This window comes from Callospermophilus lateralis, chromosome 7 (genome assembly GCF_048772815.1).
Source record: "Callospermophilus lateralis isolate mCalLat2 chromosome 7, mCalLat2.hap1, whole genome shotgun sequence".
NCBI classification, from domain to species: Eukaryota; Metazoa; Chordata; class Mammalia; order Rodentia; family Sciuridae; genus Callospermophilus; species Callospermophilus lateralis.
Genome location: NC_135311.1, coordinates 121132968 through 121160236, shown reverse-complemented (window position 1 = coordinate 121160236; position 27269 = coordinate 121132968). Strand labels below are relative to the sequence as shown.

Below are 27269 nucleotides of genomic sequence, written 5' to 3'. Positions count from 1 at the left end.
AAGTCTGACTTGGGGTCAAGGGACTGATTTCCTTAGGACCCAGACCAAACCCCCAATGCCTCTGTCTCAGCTCCAAGCAGGAAGCCACTCTGCAGTGTGTGGGTCCTGCCTGGGCTCCAGTGCAGCTGCCTTGGGGGACAGAAACAGATCCCCAGACACCTTCTGGCTTCTGTTGAATTTCTTTAATGCTGTTAACGGCAATTCTGTAAAAGGTTCAGGACAAAGTTCTTTTTTCTTTCCTTTTTAATTACAAAACTAACAGCTGTTAGAATCTTTTTTTTTTTCTTTTTTTTTTTTCCTTTTTTCTTTTCCTGGCTACAAAATACTCTGGGGAGATGCATTATAATTTAAAATATATAATATTGCACAAACAACCAAAAGGTTAATTAAACTAAAGAAATAATTACAAAGAGAAAAAACCCCATCCCATCAAAAAAAAAAAAAAAAAAAAAAAAGGAATCAGTATTCTCTTCATCCCACCCCCTCACTCAACATTTGATGCACAGTGCCCCACTCTTGGCATCCCTGACCACAATCCCTTTAAATCACTGGTGGACACACCAGCTTATGTACAAGAATCACGAGAGCTGCATCGTGAAGCACCAGGGTCTCCAGGAATCCCTGCAGCCCTCACTACCCCATAAGAGATGTGGCTTCACCAAAGTGGAGGGTGGGAGCCACAGGTTGGCTCTGTCTTCCAGGAGGAGAGCCTCTGCAGAAGCCCAGGGAATCTCAGGACATTTGCCCCGGCACATTCCTTTGGAAGCAGAGGGCTGAGGCGGGAGAAGCTGGTCTTACCTCACCTGTGTTCACTGCTCTGTACCGCTGGTAGTTGGCTTGTGTCCTAAGCTACAGGGAAGTCGAGGTGGGTAGCTGCTTGGACCAGGTGTCCTGCCAGGCAATGCACAGAGGGGCCTGAAGTGGCCCCCTCCCTTCTTGAGGAGAGGAGGGAATGCAAGAGTGGACCCTTGCATTGGCACAGCTGGGCTAAGGACTTGGGTGCATTTGACATGAAGCCGCCCTGGGAAAATACAGGGATATCCCAGTGGGGTCTGGAGGAAAGGAAGGAGGTGGGTTAGGGTTTGGTCTCTAGATTCTGAATCCCAAGGAACCTTTCCAGGAATGGAAAATGCCTGGGAGGGGAAGATTCCCAAGATAGGCAAATTTCCCAAAGATGAGTGCCTTTTATCCACTGGCATAGGAACCAACATGTGCTTGCTGTTCCTGTTTAGCCAAGGGCAGGTGGCACTGCCTTCCTTGTCTGCTTGTGGGTGGACAGCATGTGCTGTTGTGGCTTCCTCCCAGAGACTGGTGGTTCAGCTTCGGCTTGTCAGCTCACAGAAGGGTTGGAGCTGCCCCTTGGGGCTTCCCAGCAGGAGGCCCCAGGAGCAGTGAGTGTTCAGCAGGGAAATGTAGGCTCTCCGGTGAGGGGTGGTGTCCTCCCCTTAGGTTATCCTAAGGTTGGCAGGAGTCAGAGTCCTGGGCGTGGATTTACACAGCCCCTTCCCAGGTGTGAGCAGAGGCTCAAAGGACCAGCAGGGAGCCACCAGAGGTCTGGATGGCAGAGGCCATTTGGGGGACATTCTCAGTCAGTGTCATCCAGGGCTGGGCTGAGATGAGCAAGGGAGGTGGGAGGTGCCGTGAGTGGGGGAGCTGTGTGCTCTGGTTCCCCTCATTCCCAGTCCTCCCACTCTACATCTTCTAGCTGCAAATGGGAGGGAATAATGAAAAGCACAAACATACATTTACTCCTTTTTGTCAAGCCCAGACTCCTGCTGAGCAAAGCTGCCTCCATTTCTGGTTAGCTGCCCTCTATCCCAACCCTGGGCCATACCCTGATCCTGTAAGAGTGAACCTTTAGTCTTAAGGAGTAAGTTGGGATATGTCTGGGCAGAAGAGCTGCCCTCTGCCTGAGGGACAGGCCTGCTGCTCGGATTGTTTCAGACCCATCAGAAATGCTTCCACCACAGTTAATGGAGGACACTGAAGGGGTGCACCTTGCCTAAGAAACCAGTAAGCCCACCCCTTAAGGAAACCTTGTCTCCTGTGAGCTTAATTAAGGCCATGCCTCGGAAAGGCAGAAAACTTCAGAGTGGTCCTGTGACTGAAAGCAGGGTAGCAGTGGATTATAGGTGCTCAGGAGATCTTTACCAAGGGCTCAACACCCTAACTCCCAGCTCAAGTCTCCCCAGGGAACTTTCTCTTGCCTTGTTGTTCTTAGGCCTACTGTCACCTGCTGTCTGAAATGATGGCTTTATAGAATGACTCTGCTCAAAGCTGCACGTCAGGATTTTTTTTTTCTCACAGTACTGGGGATTGAGCCCAGTGGTGCTCTGCCACTGAGCTATATCCCTAGTTCTTTTTTTTTTTTTTTCCTTTGTACTGGGATTGAACCCAGAGGTACTTTACCACTAAGCCATATCCGTAGCCCTTTTTATTTTTTATTTTCATAAAGGGTTTCATTAAAGTTGCTTAAGGCCTTGCTAAGTTGCTAAAGCTGGCCTCAAACTTGTGATCCTCCTGCCTCAGCCTCCAGAGTCATTGGGACTACAGGTGTGTACCACTGCACCCAGAAAAAAATGTGTTTTTGAGAAAGGGTCTTGTGATTCTTCTGCCTCATCTCCTGAGTAGATGGGATTATAGGAATGTGCCACCATGTCCAGGCTACTTGTCAGGTTTTATTTTTTTTGATTTTTTTTGGTATCAGGGATTGAACCCAGGGTCACTTAAACACTGAACCACATCACCAGCCCTATTTAGTTTTTATTTAGAGGCAGGGTCTCACTAAGTTGCTTAGAGCCTCGTTAAGTTGCTGAGGCTGGCTTTGAATTTGCAATCCTCCTGCCTCAGCCTCCCCCACCCAATGGGATTACAGGAATGTGCCACCACGCCCAGCCTGAATGTCAGGTTTTAAAGAAGACTGTGAAAACACAAAAAAGCTAGTAAGTCTCTGTGCCATGACAGGGTACCATGGGCCTTCTATGTCCTAAGTATAGTGAAGTCAACAGGTGCAAAATATTCTTAAATATGTTACTACCTGCCCTGAGGCTTCAGTTTCCCAATATGAAAAATCAAAGCCTTCATATGTCTCTCTAATCTGCCCACATTTTTTTTTTTTTTTTGTACTGGGTCTTGAATCCAGAGTCTCTGGCATGCTAGGAAACTGCTCTATCACTGAGCTACATACCCAGTCCAGCATCTATTATTTCTAAGTAGTTCCTTAGGTGAGTGTGATTCAGAGCAATGGTTAAGAACTCTCCCTCCATCCACTCTAAAACTGATGGGAAGCAGAACCTGCTGCTGATGATCGTCATGGACCTGAGTGGGAGGTCCCAGCTCTCTTCCTATAGCCTGCCACCTCAGCTAGGTCCAGGGATCTACTTTGACAGGACATCGAGCTTGATGAGGAGAGTTCTCAGACCCTGAAATCATTAGGCTGGCTTGCCTGTGGCCAATCACACCCACTCACCTCACCGGAGGCATCCACTTTGGAAAGTGCCATTTGCACTTCTTCTTCGGTCATGTCCAAGTCAAAGTCCTTCTCCCAATCCTCACTGATGTCTGTGCTTGAGCCTGGAACCAGGAGGGACAGTGTGAAAGGCAGAAGTGTGGGGGAGGTGGGTACCTAATGAGGTTTAGCTGGGTGTGATGGCAATCTTTAAAAAGGTTGGCAATACACAATACAAACCTTTACAATCTACTTTCATGTTGGTTCAGCAATCTGACTTTTAGGAATCAGGAAAAATCCTGGATTCAGTAAAAAATTTAGCCCAAAGGATGTACATTATAGTACTGTTGTATAGTGATGAAAACTTAGAAACAATCTAAAAGTCCACTAACAGAGAATTAGGAAAATAGCCGGGTGTGCATATCTATAATCCCAGCAACTCAGGAGGCTGAGGCAGGAGGATCACAGGTTTTAGGCCAGCCTCAGCCCTTAACAACTTAGCAAGACCCTTTCTCGAAATAAAAAATAAAAAGGGCTGGGATATAACTCAATGGTAAAGTGCCTCCAAGTTCAAGCCCCAGTACCAAAAAAAGAAGAGAAAGAAAAAGATGGTATAGATACATGTTGGAAAATGATATGGCTTTTAAGTTAGGCTGAAGAATTTTATATGACAAAACATTCTTAAAACTCTTGAGAAAAAGCTAATTACTAGGGGATCAGATTATAGCTCAATGGTAGAGTGCTTTCCTAGCATATGTGAGGCAGTGGGTTCGAACTTCAGCACCAAATAAAAATAAATAAGTAAAATAAAGCTATTATATATCCATCTACAACTTAAAAAAAAAAAAAAAAAAGCAGGTTACTAAAGAGTGGAGAAGCACTTTGGCCCACAGGCTCCCAGGGAGCCACAGAAATCTACCAGAAGAAACAATGTGTGTCTTTCTCCTTCTTCCTTCAGTTCTACTCAGCTGATCTGACTCCTCCTGACACCAGGGTCATATCCACCTTAGGGCCTTTAAGTGGCTGTCCCCGGTACTGTACTCCTCTTCAGATACCTATATACAGCCAACTTCCCCACCCACTTTTCACCTCTTTTCATGTCTTACCTTCTATAGGTGGCCAACCCTGACTGGCATATTTTACAACCCATCCCTCTCATTATGCTCTTTTGTTGTTTTTTCAGATTTTTTTTTTTTTTTGTAATTTTCTAAAACATTATCAGACCCACTATGCTTATTGTCTTAATAATAGAGGGGCTAGCTCCACAAGGGCAGGAGTCTTGTTTTTTTTTTTTTTCTTTTTCTTTTGGTACTGGGAATTGAACCTAGTGGTATTTTACTTCTAGCTACATCCCTAGCCCTTTTATTTTTTATTTTTCTATGGGGTTTTGCTAAGTCACTGAGGCTGGCCTTGCGCTTGTGATCCTCCTGCCTCAGCCCCCAAGTAAGTGAGATGTCAGGTGTGTGCCACCCTCACTGGCTCTTTGTTTTATTTTCATATGCACTCCTAGTGTCTACAACTCATAGCCAGCATCTAATAGATATTCACAGACCCTTTCTCTAAACCAGTGGTTGGCAAACTATAGTCTGTAATCAAATCCTATAATCTATTTCTGGAAATAAAATTTTGGAACACAGCCATATCCATTTGTTTATAAGTTGCCTGTGGCTGCTCTAATGTGGTAATAGCTGAGTTTAGTAGTGTTAAAACAGACTGTATGGCCTAAGAAGTCTACAGTATATACGATCTGGCCCCACACAGACCAATTTTACCACAACTCCTTCTCTAAGTGATTCTAATGCCTGTCACAACGTAACAACCACTATTCTAACCATTTCTTTTGGGTGACTTCTTATAGGCAATATTTTAAAAATACATGTAAAAGTTATCAGAAAGAAGCAAACTACATAAATAGTTGCCCAGGCCTACCTACCACACACACACACACAAGGTATTCCATACTACCCTCTCTTCTTTGCCACAAGTGGTGTAGTGTGTGCATGGGCTCTGGAGTCAGGCAGACCAGGGTTGAAAACTTATTCCTTTATTTATTGTATACCCTGGGCAGATTATCCTGGCCTTCAGTTTGTTTACAAAATAAGATAAAACTACCCTTTTTCCAGGGCTGGGGATACAGCTCAGGTGGTACAGTGCTTGCCTCGCATACACAAGACCCTGGGTTTGATCCCCAGCATGACAAAAACAAAAACAAACAAACAAAAAAACTTTAAAAAAAAACACCAAAACATCCTTTTTTGCAAAGAGCCACTGGGAAGCTTATAGAACACAGACTCCCAACCTCTTCCACCTGCCTTGAGCTTCATCAGGTCTACTTGGTAGCTTGGGACTTTGCTTTATCAACAGGTACCTGGGTGATTCCATGGAGACCCAGGCCTGCAGTTTGAGAAATAATGGCATCAGAGTTAGAAATATGAGGGGCTGGGATTGTAGCTCAGTGGCAGAGTGCTTTCCTCACACGTATGAGGCAGGGTTCGATTCTCAGCACCACATAAAAATAAATTTAAAAAAAAATAAAGGTTAAGAAAAGAAAAAAATAAATTAGAAATATCAGCTGGACATGGTGGCACACATCTGTAATCCCAGTGACTTGGGAGGCTGAGGCAGGAGGATTGCAAGTTCAAAGCCAGCCTCAGCAACTTAGTGAGGCCCTAAGCAACTTAGGAAGAGCCTCTCTCAAAATAAAACATAAAAAGGACTGGGGATACAGCTCAGTGGCTAAGCATGCCTGGGGTTAATCCCTGGCACTAAAAAAAAAAAAAAAAAAAAAGAATTAGAAATATGAGTGTAGGCTAGGGATATAGCTCAATTGGTAGAGTGCTTGCCTCACATGCACAAGGCCCTGGGTTCAATCCCCAGCACTACACACACACACACACACACACACACACACACAAGAAAAAAAAAATAAGAGAAAGAAATATGAGTGTAAAGTGCTGGTTACATACAGAAATAGTGGATATTTAATAAATGGAATGGAGCTCTATTTGTTCTAAAGGTCTCATCTCAGAACTAAACAATTTTGCACAAGGAAACACAGCCAAGTCAAAGCAGATCTGTAACCAAGACTAAATTCTTCTGACCTTGCACCTAAGTTTCCCTTGCCTTTAGGCTGCTTGGGTGGCACTTGCCTGCCTGTCAATGCAGCTTCCTGTGGGTCAGACTGCTGACTGATTTCTCACTTCAGAACTGTGGCGGTAGCCATGACAGTTTCCCCTAACCTCTAGAACTTGAAACTCCCTCTTTAGGCTTGAATGCCATGGCAAACCCTTCTAGTGGTAGAAAAGAGTATAAGCTAACATTTCTAGAGCATTTCACATCCACCCCCTGGGGTGGGTGACAGTATCAATTCTCAGATGAGAAAATGAAAGCTTTGGTGGCAGAGATGGGAACAGGGGTGCTCCCTGCCACTGGCCTCCTCCTCCCTTTGTCACACAAAAAGCATACTTTTTGTAGTTTAGTGGTACACCCTTGCCTTGCACATGTGAGGCACTGGGTTCAATCTTCAGCATCACATAAAAATAAATAAATAAATAAATAGACAAACAGACAAATAAATAAATATTGTGTCCATCTACAACAAAAAAATTAAAAAAAAAAAAGCATACTAAGATCTCCACTGTGCATGTGGCAGAGACATGATCTATGCAATTTAAGGCTTCATAATGGAGTTTGACTGCTTTTTGTTTTGTTTTCAGGTCATAAAATCCATGACCACTAACCTGCCAGGACCATCATCTCTGTTTTGCTATTAAAACTATTTCAAAGTGCTGTCACTCACAGCTGATTTTATTCTGTTTAATTGGCTGTCTGCTTCCTCAGATAAGAAATGGACACAAAAACAGCTCTCAGGTCTCATAGTCAATGTTGAAGTGGGGCCTTCAACCCAGGGCCACAAGCCATAGGCTTGTCCCAAATTTCTCTTTTCTGCCCTTGCTGAGAAGCTGAGCAAGGTAAGTGCAGTCTTTTAGATTTGATAGTCCTAGGGAGAAAATACTGGTGGGAGCAACTCTGCAATGACAGGAATCATCCTGGGAGACCCTATGGCTAGGCAACTCAAAGACACTCTGCTACACCCAAGGACTAAGCCTAATGCCTTCCTAGGATGTGGGCATAGGAGTCACTCTGTCTCCAATCCTCTGTTCCTTTAAAATTTACTCCCTCTACTATGTTCCCACTATTTTAGCCTAGTCCAAGACCCTGGCTTCCCCCATCTGACTGACTACAGTTGCTTTCAGGGGTCTTCTGCATGGTATACCCAGCTCCTCCTTTTACAAGCCCTAGTGGGTTGGAGGGAGCATAGCAGAGTAGTAAAGAGCTCTCACTGTACTTCCTCCATAATCCCAGTTTCATCCAGTTTCCAAACATGACTAATTTTTTCTGATCACCCTCTTTGCCACCAATTCCAAATGGAACCTATAACTCTTTAACCCTGTTTCACTATCCCTCATTTCCTCCTTTACCCAGCTAAGATTTCAGGAATCATCACTGATCAATTCTTGCATATAGCTGGACTTTTTTCTTTTCCTGTTTATTCTCTTTTTTTTTACATCTGATTAAACTTGAACTCTGGTTAAATCCAACTCCCATCTGCTCTGTGCCGTAATCGAGTAACTGAGTATGGCTAGGCAAAATACAACAGGGCTGACAGTCTCACTTAATATCCATGTCCACCAACCCCACTGCACTTGTCAGGCCCATCACCTTACTTCCATAAGACTACTTCCCACTCTTCTAAATATTTATTGGATCAGTGATTGATCTCAGTTTCCTACCAGTAGAAAAAGGGGAGAAACTGCACAGATCTCAGAAGGCTTTTGTGAAGACTGACAAACATTTCAAGGGCTTAGTATAGACGTAGACACAGAAAATGCTCAGAGAATGTTACCTTCCCCAAAGCAGGGCTCTACCCCAATTTTTTTTCTGATCAAGATCTATTGCAAAATAATTACCTCCAACTTATAGATGAGTAAACAGAGGCTTAACTTTTCTGAAGCCACAAGGCTTGAGAGCTAGCTGGGCTTTGAACCCAGAACTGGCTAAGCCCTTAACTGCTGTGCTGCTTTAGGGTACCAAGCCCAATCTGGCTCCAATTTAAGTTATTAAATTCTTAAGTTCTATTTTTGAGCCAACCCACCCACTCTTGTTGTACCTCCCTATCCTGGGAGACAATATAGAAATGTGCCCTTAGACTGGACCACCATTCCCCACACCTGTCCAAAACTCTCCAGATCTCCTACACAATGCCTGTCTCCTCGGTGAACATCCGCTGATGCTCAGAGATTCCTTCTTTCTCTGAACTCCTTTGGGACCAAGTCTGTCCCAGACTGCTTCATGCTTCATCATAAAGACTGCCACTTCTGCCCCTCCCCCCTCAGTGTCTCATAAAGAGCAGGTAGGAGCTCAATGTATGACCTCACTGAGTCAGTCAGAAGGAAAGCACTGTTTTAGAGACTGGAAACACTGAAGCTTTCCATCGGGGAGCAGAGTAGGGCTTGGGTGGGGCCCATTCCCCATCCAATGTAGCAAACCAGTCCCTCACTGCCCAGCAGGCCAGCCCTCACTTGCTGGCTAAGCTTTGTAGCTGTGACTGGTACTAAGTGTTAGTGATGACAGCATATATGTGTGTCAAGGGATGAAGGGCAGTTTTGCTGATGATCAGCAGTCTGTGGAGAGGGATTTTGAAAAAGGCAAAAAGGCTGACAGCAGGGCTGTCCTTGTCCTTTAATTCCTGGAGTTAAAATGGTTGCTTTTTGATATAAACTCAGAGTCTCTGGTCTAAAACTCAATTACAGAGATACTGAAGCTTGCCAGGCCTGATGGTGCACACCTGTAATCCTAGTCTTGGGAAACCAAGGCAGGAAGTTTGCAAAGTTAAGGCCAGCCTTAACAACTTTGCAAGACGCTCACTCAAACTAAAAAATAAATTTAAGCTGGGCGCTGTGATTCATACCTGTAATCCCAGCGGCTCTGGAGGCTGAGACAGGAGGATCACGAGTTCAAAGCCAGCCTCAGCAATGGCGAGGCGCTAAGCAACTCAGTGAGATCTTTTCTCTAAATTAAAAAAAAAAAAAAAAAAAAAAAAGGGCTGGGTATGTGACTCAGTGGCTGAGTGCCCCTGGGTTCAACCCCTGGTACCCCTCACCAAAAAATAAATTTTTTAAAAGGGCTGGATATGTAGCTCAGTGGTAAAGCGTCTGTGGGTTCAGTTTCCAGTACAGAAAAAAAAAAAAAAAAAAAGGAAAAAAAGAAACTGAAGCCCTATCACTAAAGCTGGTGCACCCTAAGTTCAAGTTTTCAAGTTCATGAGTATTCATTTCATTCTTTAAAACAAAAGCCTTGCAAAATTGAACAACTTTTTTAAGGTTCCACAGGGGAGAAGACCCTTGACATTAACATTACAAGGATTCTTAACTCAGGGCAAGACTGAATTATCCAAAAGATAGAAATCAGCAATATGGTAGTTAAGAACATGGCCTTGGAGTCAGACAGGCTTGGGTCTAAATCTGATCTTACCAATTCCTAGTCATGAGAATTTGAACAAATTACTTAACATTTCTGGTCCTCACTTTCGTCATTTTTAAAAGGACAATTTTAATACCGTCCTCACTGTTTTGTGAGAAGTAAGTGACAAATTAAATGCCATATAACATATTTAGCACAGGACCTAACCTAAACCTTATTTTGTGGATTCTAAGATACTAACTATTGGAGTTGGTGTGGTGATACACACCTGTAATCCCAACAGCTCTGCTGGGGCAGGAGATCACAAGTTCAAGGCCAGGCTTAGCAAATTAGCAAGGCCCTAAGCAACTTAGAAAGACCTTGTCTCAAAATAAAATATAAAAAGTGATGGTGATGTGGCTCAATTGTTGAGCACCCCAGTATCAAATCCCAGTACCAAAAAAAATCCTATTATAAAATCATCCTATTATAAAATGTGCATGTTAAGACTTGATGAAATATGAAATACGTTAATAAACATATTTGAAATATGAAATATGTTAATAAACAATCGATAGCAGCTGTTCTCCTCCTCCTCAGGTATCACAAATGAAGGAAATTTGCTACTAGGATCATGACAAGGGACAAGGAGACACATCTGCCTTATTAAGTGGCAATTCTTGCCTGCCCTGCCCAGACATCATCACCTCCCCACCCCGCCTTGAGCCTCCAGACCTACCTTTTTTGCCATTGTTGGAGGGTGTAGACTTCCCACTATCCGAATTCAGCTCAAACACCCGTAAGTCTGTGGGCACCTCCTCCCTCAGAGTCTCTACTCTGGCTGGAGGCCTGGGCTCTGGAACACTGGGGCGGCCAGCAGGAGTTAGGGGCTTGGAGGTAACTGGGGGTGGGGGACCAGTCTCGCCCTCATCCACAGCCTGGCCCTGTTCCTCCAAAGATGCCTCAAGCAGCTTTTGGGACAGGTCTTTGGGAAGCACTGGTGCCTCAGGTGTACAGGCAGGATTGGCAATCTGCGTCACCAGGGAGATGCTCTCACTGCTCTCTGATGGAGTCACCTCTGCTGGGGGCTCAACTGGGATCACAGGAGTCTCTTCACAGGAGCTCTCGGGGGCAGGTCTTCCTTCAGGAGGTGTGGAAGTTATGGTCACAGGAATCTTTGCCTCTTTTGGAGATATGGGTGAATTGCTCACAAGTTCTTCTGTAGAGAAAGGTAGGAGAAAATGGTATTATACTCTAACTAGCCTCACAACAACCCTGGAACTCTCAAGTTCAACCCAAGTTTACTCCAATGAAGACAAATGCCACTTCTCTCCTTCCCACCCTCTGGTACTTCTGCAGACACTCCATGCTAGTCAGTCCCACATGCCCCTCCGGGCCCTGCCAGCAATGTAGCTTAAGGTAACGTAAAAGTTGGAAAGCCAATACTTGAAAGTGGGTCAGATTCAGGGTTCAGGTCAGGCTCTGCCACATACTATGACTGGGTAAGTCACTTCACTTTTTTTTTTAATATTAAAATATTTAATTTTAAGGACTTTACAGAAAACAAACGAGTTAATCTGCTTCTTGTACAGAAGAGAGCAAGATTCACAGCAGTCATATTATGAATGTTTTACTAATGCATTGAGGGAGATCTACATTAATTATGCATTATGAATATGTATATTGCTTCTCATTATAAACACTTTTTTAAAAAGAATACTCATGAGTATGCACAACTGATGTGCTATAGTATTTTCCTGAGTTCATGAAATACTTTAATAACAAATCAACCTAAGCTTTTTTGGAAACAATTTCTAATAAAGATTCATAATCAGCATAGTCCTTCAGTGACTGTATAAATTCATCCAGTAGATAATCTCCTTGCATAAAAGTCTCAAGACCATGCAGTGGTTCTGTGGAAAATCATATGTTCTTATTTTCTCTGATCTTTCTTTAGTTCCAACCTGAATCTTCCTAGCACTGTAATCTTTTACTTGTTTTTTCCTCTAGACGAATATTGTACAGCTTTGCACGAAAACTTTTTCATAGCCATCTCTATTTTTCAGTTGAGACCTGTCTTGTTGGCATTCAGAAACAACACCTGTTGGAAGATGAACAATCTGGACAGCACTGTCCATGGTATTTACATGCTGACCCCCAACTCCACTAGCTCACTTAGTATCAATTCTCAAATCTTTTGGACTAATCACCAGATTAATCTCAGTGAGCTGGGATAATATTGCCACTGTCATGGTGCTAGTATGGATGCGGCCTTGCTTTTCTGTCCCTGGCACTCTCTGTGCTCTATGCACTCCCCCTTCAAATTTCATGTGTTTATAGGCTTCTGAACTGCCAATGCTGGCAGATGGATATCTAAGGCCACTTATTTTACTTGGAAAGTATTCTAAGGTTTCAAAATGCCATCTTTTAAATGCAGCATATTGCTGATACATATCAAATATCTGAAAAGTAAACAACATGGCCTCCTGACCCCTGCAGTTACCTCCAGGATCAAATCACTTTCATCAGTTTCTTCTGATGCTTCAACCGAGTTATTTCTTTTTGACACAAAGTTATTTCATTCTCTGCAAGTTTCCTTAAATCTTCATTTTCATCGTGCAGCAAGTGCTCGGTCTCCCACAGCTCCTGCTCCTTCTCGCTCAGGAGTTTGGTGACCACTACCAAATCCAGCCTCCTGAATCATAACTGGGCTTCTGACCCTGCCTGGTGCTGGAGGAAGGTTCGCAAAGGCCTGCCACGGGCGACCAGCTCCTCCAGTGGCGGGCTACTGTAGCTTAGGGACCCAAGGGCTGCACCAACAGCCTGGCTGGCCCACAGACCATGGGCAGCGCCCCACAGAAGCCCGCCCCACATGGCTGGCCCCACTTTTTTTTTTAATATTTATTTTTTAGTTGTAGTTGGACACAATACCTTTATTTTATTTATTTTTGTGTGGTGCTGAGGATCGAACCCAGGGCCTCGCACATGCTAGGCGATTGCTCTACCACTGAGCCACAACCCCAGCCCCAAGCCACTTCACTTTTAACTTACCTGCCTCATTTGGGAAAGAGGAATAATGGTACTGTGGTAAGGACTACACATGTAAAGCTTCTAGTGTAGAGTAGGCATTTAGTATAAGCACTAACTAAAAGTGTAATACTCATGTCATCAGGGTGGCTCCAACATGCCATTCTAAGCAGAACTACCAGGTAGAGGATGCTCAGCTCCCTTTCTAATCTGTCAGGGCATTAGTATCACCACAGGAGGCTGCTAAAATTATACCTTTGGCCACATTCCTACAGTCTTATTTAGAAGGTTAGGAAGGAATCTGGATTTTCAATGTGTTCCCTAGTGTCTATGAAGCAGCTGGTCCACAGCTGGCAAGGCAGTCTGTTTCACCTGATACCTGTGATTTCTGAATATAAACTTGGGGTTTCACCAACCTTGTTCGATATTCCCTTGTTAGCTCCATCTATGCTCAGCACATACACTGTTTATTCTTTACTCTCCTCTGGGGCACCACAACTCTCCAGACCTCAGAGTCCCAGAGACAAGCCTGTCTCTTGCCTATTATATCTAAACACCTCTTACCTTCTTCTTCCTCCCAGTCAGGCTCTTCAGAGATGCTCTGTTCTGCCCGTTGCTTCAGGGCATCCCTCCGGGCCTGCTCCTGAGGGTGGGGAAGCAATGGCCAGAAATGGTCAGGGGACTCTATTCCCAGCTCCTGGTCCTGACTCCAGAACTCTTGGCATCCTGTCTCCCTTTCTTGTCTCAACAAAATCCAGCCTATGTTCCCCAGGGTTAAGCAGGGACCTCCCCAGGCAAGACCAGCATACCTGCTCTAGTTGATAGACTTTATAGAAATATCGGTGCCAGAATTCTGAATGGGAAACAGCTGCTGGAACCTGGAGGGAGAGAAAGGTGGAGGTGAGGATTTTGAAATGGTATACAGAGTCTCTGTCCCCAGTCTCATCAGTCTGTTCCCAATTGCTCTGGATTTCAGACACAGGAATTGGCTTTGCATTGATTGTCAAAGCCCACCCTCATTTTCAGCCAGACCTAACCTCCTTGCCCAGCTTGGCCAAGGAAGGAGAAAAGAACTCCCATCAGGCTGTGCTGGCCCTTCCATTTCTCACCATGCTCTGACTGCAAGAAGCCTAGCCAATCAGTCTCATCCATGCAGATTGTTGGCTCAGGACAAGGCTAGTTTGGCTCTACAAGGTCTCCCACTGCCTCCCACTGCACAGGTCCCTCCCACCTGCCGAAACCTCAAGCCTGGAGCCAGGTGAGGTCCTGCTGGCTGGGACCTCACCATCTTGGTGTAGAGGGCCCGGATGGAGGGGCTGCCTACAAGGAGCTCTGAGATCTCCCCCTTCTTCTCTTCCAAGCAGAACTGGGAAAGCCAGGCGTCAAACATTTCCGGGGGCCCTGCAGAGGGGCAGACACTAATGGTCAGTTCCCTGGGTCTGGGGATAGAACCCTGGGCCTATAGAACATACTTAAGCTTGGATTTGGACAATGAGAAAAGTTTATGGGCTTTTTCAAAACCATTTGGCCCAAAGTGGGAGATCAGGCAGGGTGAAGAGGTATACAGGCCCTACTAGAATCAGAATGCGGCACTAAGTGAACTTCAGAAAAGGCTGTATTCTCTATTTTCTCCTATTTCTGCTGGATACTGAATCTCCCTCTGAAATAGCTGTCTGAGGTCACTTCACTAGTGGAATCATATTGCCAGAGCCATTGGCTGCTTCTCTGTTTTCCCTCACGTGGCTATACCATTGTTTATGCCCTGAGGGCCACTGACTTCCCGGAAAGCCCTTGTCCCTCTGGCCTCTCACTCTTGTTCTTTTCCTCCTGCTCTCTGGTTATTCCATCTGAATCTTTATGGGCTTCTAGTTTTCCTTCTCTCTCCTTACCCGTCTTCACTTTCTATTTTCTATCAAAATATTACCCGTCTTCACTTTCTATTTTCTATCAAAATAATCTATCTCCACTAAACCATGAATTCCAACCTTCTTCTCCCACTGAAAATTTCTCTCTCTTTGCAACCTGGACTACCCTCCTGGCCTCCAGATTCAATTGCAAACACAACATGTTTATTTTCTTCCCTTCCAGGTATCCACTGGAAATCCAGGAGCCATCCTAGATCTCCCCAGACACCTCTCTTATCCTCTAGTTGACTCCACTTCCTCCCCCATCTCCTACATGCACACCTTCCTCTTCGTTCCACCTGCCTCTTTCTAAGACCTGGCCTTATCTCTGAGATGAGAATTCCTATGAAGCATCCTAGCTGGATTTCCAGTCTTGTCTCTATTTTGTCTCTCATAATACTGCCTCAAGTGTTGCTTTATAAAATGAAAAGTCTGATAATCCCAGGGCTCAAAACTCTTTAGTACTTTTCTGTGGAAGGGCTTTTTAAAGCTAGGGTCTTCAAAAGGTTGAAGAATTCCCATACTGTACACAAAATATTGCAAAGACAAGGCTTGTTATTTTCAATAGTTTTAAGGCCTTTGTGACTAAAAAGAACACTACTACGAACCTTGTAGGACAAAATTCAAACTGGGTAATCCAGCGCCACCAGCAGAATGGTTGCCTTTATTCCCTCACAAGGGCTCTTTAATCCAGTGTGACCAAAAGTTAGGGGCTCCCTGTTCTTTCTGGATCATCAAATATACTGTTGCTTTTAGTTGAATATGCTTTTCCACTTCTAAGAGTAAAATCAGTTTACTTCTAACCCATACTTAAAACCTCAATTCAAGTGTCACTTCCTATGTTCTCGAAGTACCTTAGGTGTCATTCCTTGAGCTCTCACTGTCCCTGTCTTTCTGAGGAAATTGTCACTCTACTTCTACTATCTGTGCTTTCTTTCATTCTTCCTATTTCTCCCTCCAACAGTGTGGTCCTGGGCCTGCTGGGCTGGGTTGAAGGTTTGATTGATTTCTAGTCTCCAGTTCCCAGCACAGACACAGGGGCTTAGCAAATAGGAGAACAGGAGCTGAAGGCAGGCAGGCAGGGAATAAGGGCTAGAAGGGAGGCCAAACAGAGAGAATGAGGGACCAGAGGAGTGAAGTCTCTGTATAGGACAAAGCTGCAGTGAAGAGAGCTGGGGTTCAGGGAAGGAACCATCAACCCATCTCACAAGGCAATACTCTGGTCCCTCTATATAGCAGGTACTTGGCCTCTGCTATCAGAGACAGAAAGGGTTCAAAGACCACACCCTCTATCTTAGTCTACCTGCCCAATAAGCCCTCCCTCACTGCTACCCCCTCACCATCAGGTTCATTGCAGTAGGTTGCTGGATCTGACTGCAGGCTATAGAGGCGAGCCTGTAAGCAAAAGAAAACAGAGAACAGAAATTCTGGGGTGGATACTGGGCAGAGAAAGCACCCCCTTTGCAACGTACCCAAACAATTACAACTCAGCTTCTTTTCCTATTGATTTGATTACCAAACCCATAGAGCACTATCCATAAAAACTGTTATCACTAGGCTAAAATCCCAAACTGGGGTTTCCAGAAAAATGGTCTGTCTCCCAGTATTCTACTCTTGGGAACTGAAAATATAGTGTAATCAGTCTACAAAATTATATGTATACAATGCTTCTGAAATATGTGAAATGTGGAAAATGTGAAATATAAATGTATTAATAAAGTCCAACTTTGAGGGAAAATTGCAAAATAATATAACTATTCCAAAATTATAATCATTCATCAAGAATTTCATGGGCTGAGAGTATAGCTTAGTGAGCACTTGTTTAGCATGTATGAGGCCAGGGGTTTGATCCCTAGCACTGTATAAAAAATAAGTTTCTTGGGCTGGGGATGTAGCTCTGCGATAAGGTCTTGCCTAGGTTATGAAAGGCCTTGGATTCAATCCCCAGCATTGGGGGGAAAAAAGAATCTCTTAATTTAATAACCATCTGCCAAATGAACTATAAGCTATGTTCTCCTTAGGGAAGAGTCAGTCTATACCAGAACTTCAACAAATGGTTTTGGTAGTGAGTCACCCGTTACTATAACTTAAAATCTCACTATTGAATGATTTTCACAATTCTGCTCACACATTCACTAAGTGGTGGCACTAATGTCAGTGCTGAAAAACATTCTTGAAAAATTAGTATCTTTGAAATGGAAATTCAATATAAAAAAACTAGGAAGAAGGCCCATCAGCCATGATGCCACACTGTGAGTTTAGCAGAAAGCAATCCATGAAACAGGAAAAGCCATAATGAGAAAATAAAATACAGCATAAATACACTACCATGATTGTTGATTTAAGTGTTCTGAAGACAGGGAATTTATTCCTAATTGAAATTAGTCTTAAATAACCTAAATGTGGAGAAAATCATGGCCCCCAAAGATGTTCTCCAAAGTGATGTTCTCTTTATTAAGTGTGAAAGTTGAAAGGAATTCAAAAGTACATACTTGGGAGATGACAGAATAAGCAATGCGATATTCATTTGTAAGAATTTAAAGACATTAAAAGCAATGGTGATAGGGCTGGGGCTGTGGCTTAGTGGTAGAGCGCTTGCCTCGCATATGTGGGACACTGGGTTCGATACTTAGCACCACATAAATTAATAAAATACAGATATTGTGTTCATCTACAACTAAAAAAAAAAAAAGCAATAGTGATTAGGAAAAATGCTAATAGTGTGTTGTATACTTTTTTAAAAGCAGGTAACAAAACTGCTTGTATAAAGTGTGTATTTTGTTAAAAAGAAAAAGCCCAAACTATCTTTACCTACAAATAAGAAAAGGAAGGTTATATACTAGCAAGAAATCAGAGTTCTCTTTGGGTGATGGAATTATGGGTTTAGAAAAACAATAATTATCTTTTCCTTATTGGTGCTCTTCAATTTAGCTATATACACTCATTTGTTTTTTGGCCTGAGTATGTTTTGCTTTTGCAGGTAGAAGTTGGAGGCTAAAGCCCAGCACCTGTATGGGAAGCTCAGGGAATACCTTGGTGCCATCATAGGGCTCAGCTGTGCCAGAGGGTGTACCCATCAGGGTGATGACATCGCAGTCAATGGTTTTGTCCGGCGAGGGTGCAAAGGTGTCTGAGATCACCCCTAGGAAGTCAGACAATCCCTTCTTCATTTTTTCTGTCGCCCCTGAGGAGCCTTCAGTCTGCAGAGAGAACCGATAGAGGAAGCAAGTGCCCCAGGAACAGGCTGAAATCTGGAGTAAGGGGTGAAGCATCAGGGGCAAAGGTATACTATGTGTAGGCATCAGGGAAGTGCTCACAACCCTTCAACCCTTCCTCTAGATTAAGGTGTTCAAGCATTTTAAATCTAGAACCTATTGTAGAGTCTGGGCACAGGTATACAATTATATTTGTTAAATGAAAGAAAGGAATAAATGAATGAAATAAATAAGTGGTGTCTGTGCTAATAGCTAGACCTAGAGCCATTCAGGAAGGTTACCATCTACCATTCATGGTCATCAGTAGCTGTGTTTAGCAAGCAGACAGTATTTTATCAGAGGATTCAATAAAATAAGGTTGGTTAAGAAAACCCCCAAACTTGTTTTTCTTTCTTTTTTTAAATTGGGGCCTTGCTTATGTTGCCCAGGTTGGTCTCAAGAGATCTGCTTCAGTCTCCTGAGTAGCTGTGACTACAGACACATGCCGCCATACCCAATTTCAAACTTGATTTTTAGAACATAACCTCTAGTCTTAAGGTAACTGACTAAGCTGGTGATCAAATGAAGAAATTGCAACGTGTTCCAATGTTAATGGGAAAATTGGAATTTAAAAACCAGTATTTTGGGCTGGAATTGTGGCTCTGTGGTAGAGCGCTTGCCTAGCATGTGTGAGGCACTGGGTTTGATTCTCAGCACCACATACCAATAAATAAATAAAATTTAAAAATTCATCAACAACTAATAAAAATATTTAAAAAAAAAAAGTATACTGTACTTCACTAGAAATTTAAGGGCTGGGGATATAGCTCAATTGGTAGAGTGCTTACCTTGCATGCACAAGCCCTGGGTTCAAAGCCCAGCACCAAAAAAAAAAAAAAAAAGAAAAAAAGAAAAAAAATTTAAGAAACGTACACAATTTTTGCCTTTCACACTGACTTTAGAATCTAACTCCTAGGGATTGGGTGGTGGCTCAGTAGTAGAGCATTTGCCTAGCATATGTGAGGAGGTACTGGGTTTGATTCCTAGCACTGCATATGAATAAACAAAATACTTCTTTTTTTTTTTTAAAGACTATAACTCTTAGCTGGATACAGCAGAGCATGACTATAATCCCAGCTACTCAGGAGTCTGAGGCAGGAAGATCTCAAGTTCAAGGTCAATCTCACAAATTTAGCAAGATCCTGTCTCTAAATAAAGTGAAAAGGGGTAGGGATGTAGCTCAGTGGTAGACCAACCCTGGGTTCAATCCCCAGTACTATGAAAACAAAACATACAAACAAACAAAAAGCAGAATCTTAACTCCTATCTCACAAAAGGATTCCATTGTACATCTCTGATTAATAAAAATAGGTCCAGTGAGAATATTTGTTGGCCCCAAATATGTAAAAATATTTTCTTGTGGGCAGTCTTGCAATATATATTAAAAACCATACTCACCCTCTGGTTCTTTCCAATATTTTATTAATAAGAAAATATGAAAAAAAGAAGAAAAAAAAGAAAATATGGCAGGTGAAATTCAGTGGTAGAGTGCCTGTGTGAGGCACGGGGTTTGATCCTCAGCACCATATAAAAATAAGTAAAGGTGTTGTGTCCATCTACAACTTAAAAAATATTAAAAAGGGCTGGGGTTGTGGCTCAGTGGTAGAGTGCTTCCCTAGCATGTGCAAGGCACTGGGTTCGTGCCTCAGCACCATAAATAAATAAATAAAAATAAAAGAATCAACATCTAACAAAAATTTTTTTAAAAAATTAAAAAAAAAAAAGAAAATATGGCAATGGGCAAAAAGTTAGCAGTCAGAATGTTCACTGTAGCTATGTGTACAACACTGGAAAAACTGAAATAACTAGGTACTACTGAAACCCACAAAATAGAATACCATGCCATTTGCGATGCTGAAGAATATGGTTTGTAATGATGAAGTAAAAATTTTAAAAATTAGATTAATGGGCTGGGGATATGGCTCAAGCAGTAGCATGCTCGCCTGGGATGCGTGAAGCACTGGGTTCGATCCTCAGCACCATATAAAAGTAAAATAAAGATACTGTGTCCACCTAAAACTAAAAAATAAATATTAAAAAAAAGTAGATTAAAAAGCATGGTATTTGGCCAGGCACTCTGGCACAAGCCTGTAATCCCAACAGCTAGGGAGGCTAAAAGCAAGAGGATCAAAAATTCAAATTCAGCCTCAGCAACTAAGTAAGGCCCTACGTGATTTAGTGAGACCCTGTGTCAAAATAAAAAATAAAAAGGGATGGAGATGTAGCTCAGTGATTAAGTACTTTTGGGTTAATTCCCTGGTACCTCCCCCCAAACAAACAAAACATGGTATTCAGTTGATCACAGTTTTAAAGAAAGTGAACATAGGGATAAGTCCCTAAAACATAAATTAACAATAGTTATCTTTGCAAGATAGAATTATGGGTGTTTCTAGGTTGGTCCAGTCTTTTCTTTTACTCTCCAGTTTTTCTGCTTCCATATTTTCTAAGTTTTTTACAATGAGACTTTGCTAATGAAACCTTGCTAAAAGAATACAGAAGTTGGAAGTTAATTATTTCTATACTTGCTTGATGAACATAATTCTTTCAAAATAGGAGGAAAAATAATCCCCGTATTTCCCCCCTATAGGAGGGAAAATAATCACCTAATGATAGGAATGTTGGGAGTCCCCACCAGGATCCCGGGGCAAGTCCTTGAAGTGTGGGCAGTACTCACAGCCAGCTTCTCCTTGACCACACTGGCCGTGGCTGCGATGGTACAGGCTGTGTCATGCTGTACCACCTGAGTAAACTCTGTCAGGTCTCGCTTCATGAACTCCAAAGCTTCGGATGACTATGGGAGGACAGAGAAGGATGACAGAGCTGGCAGATTCTACCAGTCCTTGTTCCTATTACCTGTGCTTCTTCAGTACCAGACACATGGAAATCTCAAGTGATGTAAGAATCTGGGCTTGGAAACAATGCCCATTTGTCTAGTTCCATGACCTGCAATTACCTGGCAGCAGAGAGTGCAAGGGAATTCCTGCCACTCAGTACAGGGACTGAGCTACGTGGCCATAATTGAGTCTCACCTAGTCCTTGGTTTTCCCTTATACAATGAGGACGGACAGTAGACCAGGTCAGCAATTCACAAGAGCACACTAGGGAAAGGGGACCCACCGAGTCTGAAAAAAGATTTTGATGAGTTGTTTTGATATGCTTTAAGTTATATGAGTTTCAAATTTCAAGTAACAAGAGACAGGTGGGTGATTTTTTTAATCAAAGGAAGTAAGAGAAGATTCTGAGGTCTCCTTGGCTGTACCATTCCACATGCATAAAGCTTCAAAAAAAAAAAAAAGCTCCTTTGGGCCTGATACTTTTGTTTATCAAACAATCTGTTTTTTACCTTGCACTTGGAGCCAGCTTGAGAAAGCAGGCCTTCACCGCTTTCTACATTTTGCTTTTACCTTACTTGTGTCATACTCACCACCTCTAGGATGCCTTCCTGGAACATCTCTGTGCTCACCCCACCCTACAAGCCCCCTCCTTTTACATGGGATCAATCACCTGTACTTTATAAAGCATGTTTTTTAGTGTTGTGATGGTTAGTTTTTCTGGGAAGGGCCCACCAACTTTCATCAGCCTGGGAAGTCTGTGAGTGGGGCAGTCTCATGCATGAGCTAGAGGCTTCTCTAGGGAACAGGAATCATGCCTCAGTATCAGACATCAGATTCCTTAATTGGGGGCAGAGGGGTCATTTGTTTATCATGTGGTCTCAGTCTCAGAGTCAGAAAGGTTATTTATTACTTCACTCTGTCTATCCACAGTGTCATCACCTTAGTTCAGATCATCCTACTCTTTTATGTGGACTCCTCTACTGCATTTTCCTTATGACACCCAGTGGGCACTTTATTGGTCAGGGCAGCAAGGTGCTCCCTGCTTTACATTTTTCAATGTTTACACACCATCTTAAGAGTAATTATAAAATCTTTACCTTCATTTATGAGGCTTATAAATCCTAGTCTCTGGCAGACTCTCCTCCCCAACCCTGCAAAGCCCCCTCATTTTACCAGGATCAATCACCATTGCACACCCTTGCTGAACTCCAATGGGCCTTCCTCAGATTTCTCAAATGTCCTAGCATTCTCCTTACCTCAAAAAGTATGAATACATTATTCCCTTCCCTGAAGCATAGTTCTAATTTTCCAGAGCAAACAAGTAAGCAAACAATGAATGAACTCTCTCACTTGGTTAGCTCTTTTTTTGAAAAAAACCTTTGTTTTATTTATTTATTTTTATTTGGTGCTGAGGATCGAACCCAGAGCATCACACATGCTAGGCAAGCGTTCTACCGCTAAGCCACAACCCCAGCCCCAAACTGGTTAACTCTTATTCATTATTCAGATCTATGCTTCTATGCTACATCCCCAGAGAAGCTTCCCTGATTCCTCTTTAGGTTCAGCTGGCTCCTCTGGCCTTACTTCTTTAAAATCTGCCATATTTTAGACTCTAGATTACTGCTCAGTGTCTATCTTCCTAGATGAACTGTAAGTTCCATGAACACAAAGCCCAAGGTTTTTATGTTCACCGATGCTTTCCTGATGTCTGACACAGAGCCTGGCATACAGAGGTACTCAAAAAATGTTGTTTGTTAAATGTATGTGCACTAGCGCAATTTAAATTATATAGTCACAGGTATAACTGTTTGATGTTGTCTTACCCACAAGATTGAACTCTGAGGGGACAGACATGAACAGACATGCTGCTTGCCCTCAAGAAAGTTACAGTCTATTGGGAAAATGCTCACTCCATAGGCTGATGCAACGGCAAAGCAGTAACCAGTATATTATAGGGAACTTGGGAAGATTTGGTAAAGGGACGCCTGAAGTAGGCCATAGGAGGGCTGGGGTTGTGGCTCAGTGGCAGAGATCTTGCCTAGCATATGTGAGGCACTGAGTTCGATTCTCAGCACTGCATATAAATAAATACAATTTTAAAAATATTTTTAAAAATCATGGTTTAGGGCTGGGGTTGTGGCTCAGCAGTAGAGTGCTCACCTAGCACAGGAGAGGCCCTGGGTTTGATCCTCAGCACCACATAAAAATAAATTAACTAATTAACAATATTGTATCCATCTAAAACTAAAAAATAAATATTTTTTAAAAATAATGGCTAAAAAAAATAAATAGGAGCCGGATGATGTGGTGTATGCCTATAATCTCAGCGGCTCAGGAGGCTGAGGCAGGAGAATTATGAGTTCAAAGCCAGCCTCAGCAATTCAGCAAGGCCCTAAGGAACTCAGTGAGATCCTGTCTCGAAATAAAATACAAAAAGGGCTGGGGATGTGGCTTAGTGGTTACACACCTCTGGGTTCAATCTCTGGTTAAAAAAAAAAAGAATGACTAGGAGCCAGAAAGTCTGGATGTGGGGTTTACAGAAGCCTATAAACATTTTAGTCCTGATGAACATAAAATGTGAAGCAGAAACGGTGAGGAATGAAGCTGGAAAGGTTGCCAAGGACACCTATGAGTAGCCACCAAAAGTTTGAAGAGAGTGAGACATAATGAGATTTTTCTTTTTTTTTTTTGGGGGGGGTGTCCCAGGGATTGAACTCAGGGGCATGTGACCACTGAGCCACATCCCCAGCCCTATTTTGTATTTTATATAGAGACAGGGTCTCATTGAGTTGCTTAATGCCTCACTTTTGCTGAGGCTGGCTTTGAACCTGCAATCCTCCTGTCTCATCCTCCCGAGCTGCTGGGATTACAGGCATGCGCCACATGCCTGGCCTGATTTTTATTTTCAATAGGCCACTCTAGTGCCTGGCATGGAGAACGGGTGCAAGAGTAAATAAGTTGGAAGAGGGAAGAACAGTCAGGAGGCTGTTTACTGCAATCATCCAGGAAAGAAAATATAAGAAAATGAATAAGGACAGTGCTGCTAAGGATGGAAAAGATGGGATTAATTCAAGAAATACTAGGCAAAAAAAGGAAGATTTGGTGATTAAATAGATATGTTCAGTGAGGGCAGAAAAAGGACAGGGAAAAGTGACTAATACAAAAATAGGTGACTGTGTAGATGCAGTGCAGTTGGCTAAGTGAGAAAATATTAGGAGCAAGTTTAGAGAAAAGATTGTGGAACTGACTTTGGGCATGTAGAATTTGAGGAGACCATGGGATATCTGGAATAGTTGTCTAGCAGGAGCTAGCCTTGAACACTGAAGCTCGGGGAAAGAATTGGTAATCACCTTAACATAAAGGGATCACACGGGAAGAGTTGGAGGAGTGAACAGAAGCAGTGTTCTGAGGATCTCAGAATACCACCTAACAGAGGGGAGCAGAGGAAGAGGAGCTCATGAGCAGTTAGAAAAGGAAAGTCTAGAGAAGTATGTGGAGAACTGAGAATCATGATGCAAAAGCCAAAAGAGCAAAGTTTCATGGAAAAGGGAGCATTCACTAGTGTCAAATGCAGCAGAAAGGTCCAGGAAGATAAGAGCTAAAAAACACCCACTGGATTTGGCAAGTAGTAGGTAAAGTTGAGTGTGGCTAGAGATAAATTTACCAGTGCTGGCTTCAGAAGTGGAGAGGGAACTGAGCAAGATCATGCTTGTTGACCTCAAAAAACAAAAAGCATGTGAGGTTGCCTTCTGGAAATGAAAAGACAAAGTGGTTGAACAAGGACTTAAAGGAGAAGTTTCTGAAGTCAATGGGAGGAGAAGAGAAACTGAGTGCTGGAGAGCACTCAGGCCCAGAGGTTGGGGAATTTGGTGAAGCCAAAGAACAATGTGCCCTTCTCTAGCTATATGTATACTCATGTGTGCACATATAAGAGCACACAGGACATAGCACAAAGTGTATCATCTCAGAAGTGTTGGCTCTGAGGCATGTATGCTAAGCAGCAGGGAAAAGAATGGTTTCATTGGGGCCAGATTGGGAGGCAAAGCCAGGAAAGCTCCAAAAACCAAAAACCAAAAAAAAAAAAAGGAAGAAAAAATGGACTGGAGGTGGTCCCTAAAGTCCCCATCACTCTCAGTGCTTAATAAAAATAGTTAATGCTTATATAATACTGAATATGCTAGGCATTATTCTTAATGCCTACATACATTATCATTTAGTCTTTATTATAATTCCACTAGATAGGCATTATTATTTCCATTTTACTCGAGGAACTGAGGTCTAAAGAGGTTAAATAACTTGCCTAATACCTAAAGATGGAAATTTAAGTCTTCCCTTTCCAAAAAGGCAGAAATAGTGCTTTAATTACAAAAAACGAAGATGGAAGGCTGACCACACTGTGATTCCACTCTCTACCTATTTTTCATAAGTTAAAGTTTCCTTTGAGGGAAACATACAGGAGACCCTCCCGCAACACTTGCTGAATGTTTCTTCAGGAACTTGCTCAACAGGAAGTACACTACTTTAAGGTCTCTTAGATTAAATCTTAGAGTGAAGTTCTCCCTCTTAATCCTCATCAACAAATAAACAACTCAGGGCTTTCTGAGATTTGCCAGACTGCAGTTGAGAAGCTGTACAGGAGTACACAGGCCAAAGCAGGAAAACAAATGTACCCAAAGGAAGGGGCTAATTTAATTGAGATTAGAAGACTCATGGACTCTGCTGCCCCAAAGCAGGACTCACCTCAATTGCTTTAAGTAAATAGTAATTAGTTTTTTCACAATTCAGTTGGACTGATTTTAACAAGCTAACATGGAATAAAACAGGAATATCCAGTGGCATTGTCCAGTGGCAGGGACAAACATTGTTCATCCCAGAGGTATTATTCAGCAAGAAATTCAAGATCCTCCATACACTCTGGCCACCCTTCTCTTTCTCTCTACCCTTCTTTGGAAATCTGTTTTAGACAGAACTCCTCAGGTACCAGCGTGTGTGATACATGCTTATCTCTGGCCTGGGTTCCTGCTTGTTATTCTGTCTAGTCAGGGTTGGCTTTGATATGGTTCCTTCCCCACCACACCTTCCCTAGTGTGTTCTAGAGAAGAATTAGATTAGACAGGGTGCTCCATACTTTCCTTTCACAGCACTTAACCAGAAGTAATTAAAACAGCTGTTTGATTACTTGGTTAATGATGCCTCCCCACCAGACTGTGAGCTTTGTGAGACCCAGGACTATATCTGTTTGGTTAAGGTGTGTGTCCTCAGGATCTGTCAGAGAGTGCTGGTTGTGGTATATACTCTAATATTTGGATGGCGATAAAAGTAAGTTTTTTCATTACTAGGATTCTTTTTCTTCAAGGTCTATATCAAATGTTCTCTCTTCCACGAGCAAGCTGTTAATTTCCTAAGTTGGAATAAACTGCACCCTCCTATGGACTCCTAGGACAGGATCGCTCCAGCTTTAACACAATCGTAATTTTCACTGTGACTAGTATCACACTGGTTTGCATTAGGGCTGGTCCTTCCGTAGGCCGGTAGAGGCTGAAAGGCAGGGCCCAGGTCCACCTCTGGGAGGCCCAGGTCCACCTCTGGGAGGCCCAGGCCCAAAAGTCGGGCAGGGTTGGTTGGAACAGGTTGCAACGAGGTGGTGGGTATCCCGGCTTACCTTCTCTTTGACTGCCTGATAGCTCTGCTGCAGCCAGCTCCGCCACCACCCCATGTCCTCCCTGTGGAAGACAGACACATCTGGTGGTCCTGCGGTGAGACTCCTGCCCGCCCAGTGATCTGCGGTTTTCCCCTCCGATGTGGCCGGCGGGCCCAGGCTTTGCAGGCCACTTCCCCACCCCTCACACCGCGACTCTTCTCAGCCTTTTCATCTCCGTCCACACCCGCGCTGTTCTCCTCTTCCCCACCGGGACCCTGGCCCAGCACCCCAACCCTGAGAGAATTCAGGCCCCAACGCCTGGGAGCGGAATGACGGGCTCACCCTTCCGCCATCTTGCCTGCATGACATCACCACTATTTACCGACCTTTGACTTCCGACACGGCACCGCCCCCTCAAGCGCCGCCCCGGAGCGCGCGATCCAATCCGCGCGTCGGCCCCATCCTCAGCCTAATCCCCGCCCCGCTCCATCATTAGGCTCCGCCTCCCTGAGCCCTGTCCAGTTTCAGTCCCGAGTTTGCCTTTAAACTCCGCCTCTGAACTCTAGGCTCAATCCTTATTCGGACCCATCCTCAGGTCCCGCCCTCACAAACCTTAACTCTTTGTGGGTAGCCGCTGACATCCGATACGGTGGCCTCTGTGGGCCATGTTCGCCCGGCTTGCTGGACGTCGAATTGAGA

The 27269-nt window shown here is 43.4% G+C and overlaps 1 protein-coding gene and 1 pseudogene across 2 annotated transcripts; both read right to left on the bottom strand.

Annotated features, from left to right (window-relative positions):
• Nucleotides 1-167: 167 nt before the first annotated feature.
• Nucleotides 168-26945, bottom strand: Bsdc1 (BSD domain containing 1). 2 transcript variants are annotated; one of them, XM_076860839.2, is made up of 11 exons: nucleotides 26913-26945; nucleotides 26592-26652; nucleotides 20770-20886; nucleotides 17874-18041; nucleotides 16182-16236; nucleotides 14223-14338; nucleotides 13747-13815; nucleotides 13502-13580; nucleotides 10650-11129; nucleotides 3470-3573; nucleotides 168-1705 (listed from the first exon to the last, which is right to left on the bottom strand). In XM_076860839.2, the coding sequence occupies exons 1-11, from the start codon at nucleotides 26921-26923 to the stop codon at nucleotides 1673-1675; spliced, it is 1293 nt and encodes a 430-aa protein (XP_076716954.2). In that variant the 5' UTR covers nucleotides 26924-26945; the 3' UTR covers nucleotides 168-1672. The 2 variants fall into 2 exon arrangements, with proteins under 2 accessions (XP_076716954.2, XP_076716955.2); XM_076860840.2 differs by lacking the exons at nucleotides 26592-26652; nucleotides 26913-26945 and having other exon boundaries at nucleotides 20699-20782.
• On the bottom strand, nucleotides 11702-12784 carry LOC143403457 (peptide chain release factor 1-like, mitochondrial pseudogene; annotated as a pseudogene).
• Nucleotides 26946-27269: the final 324 nt, after the last annotated feature.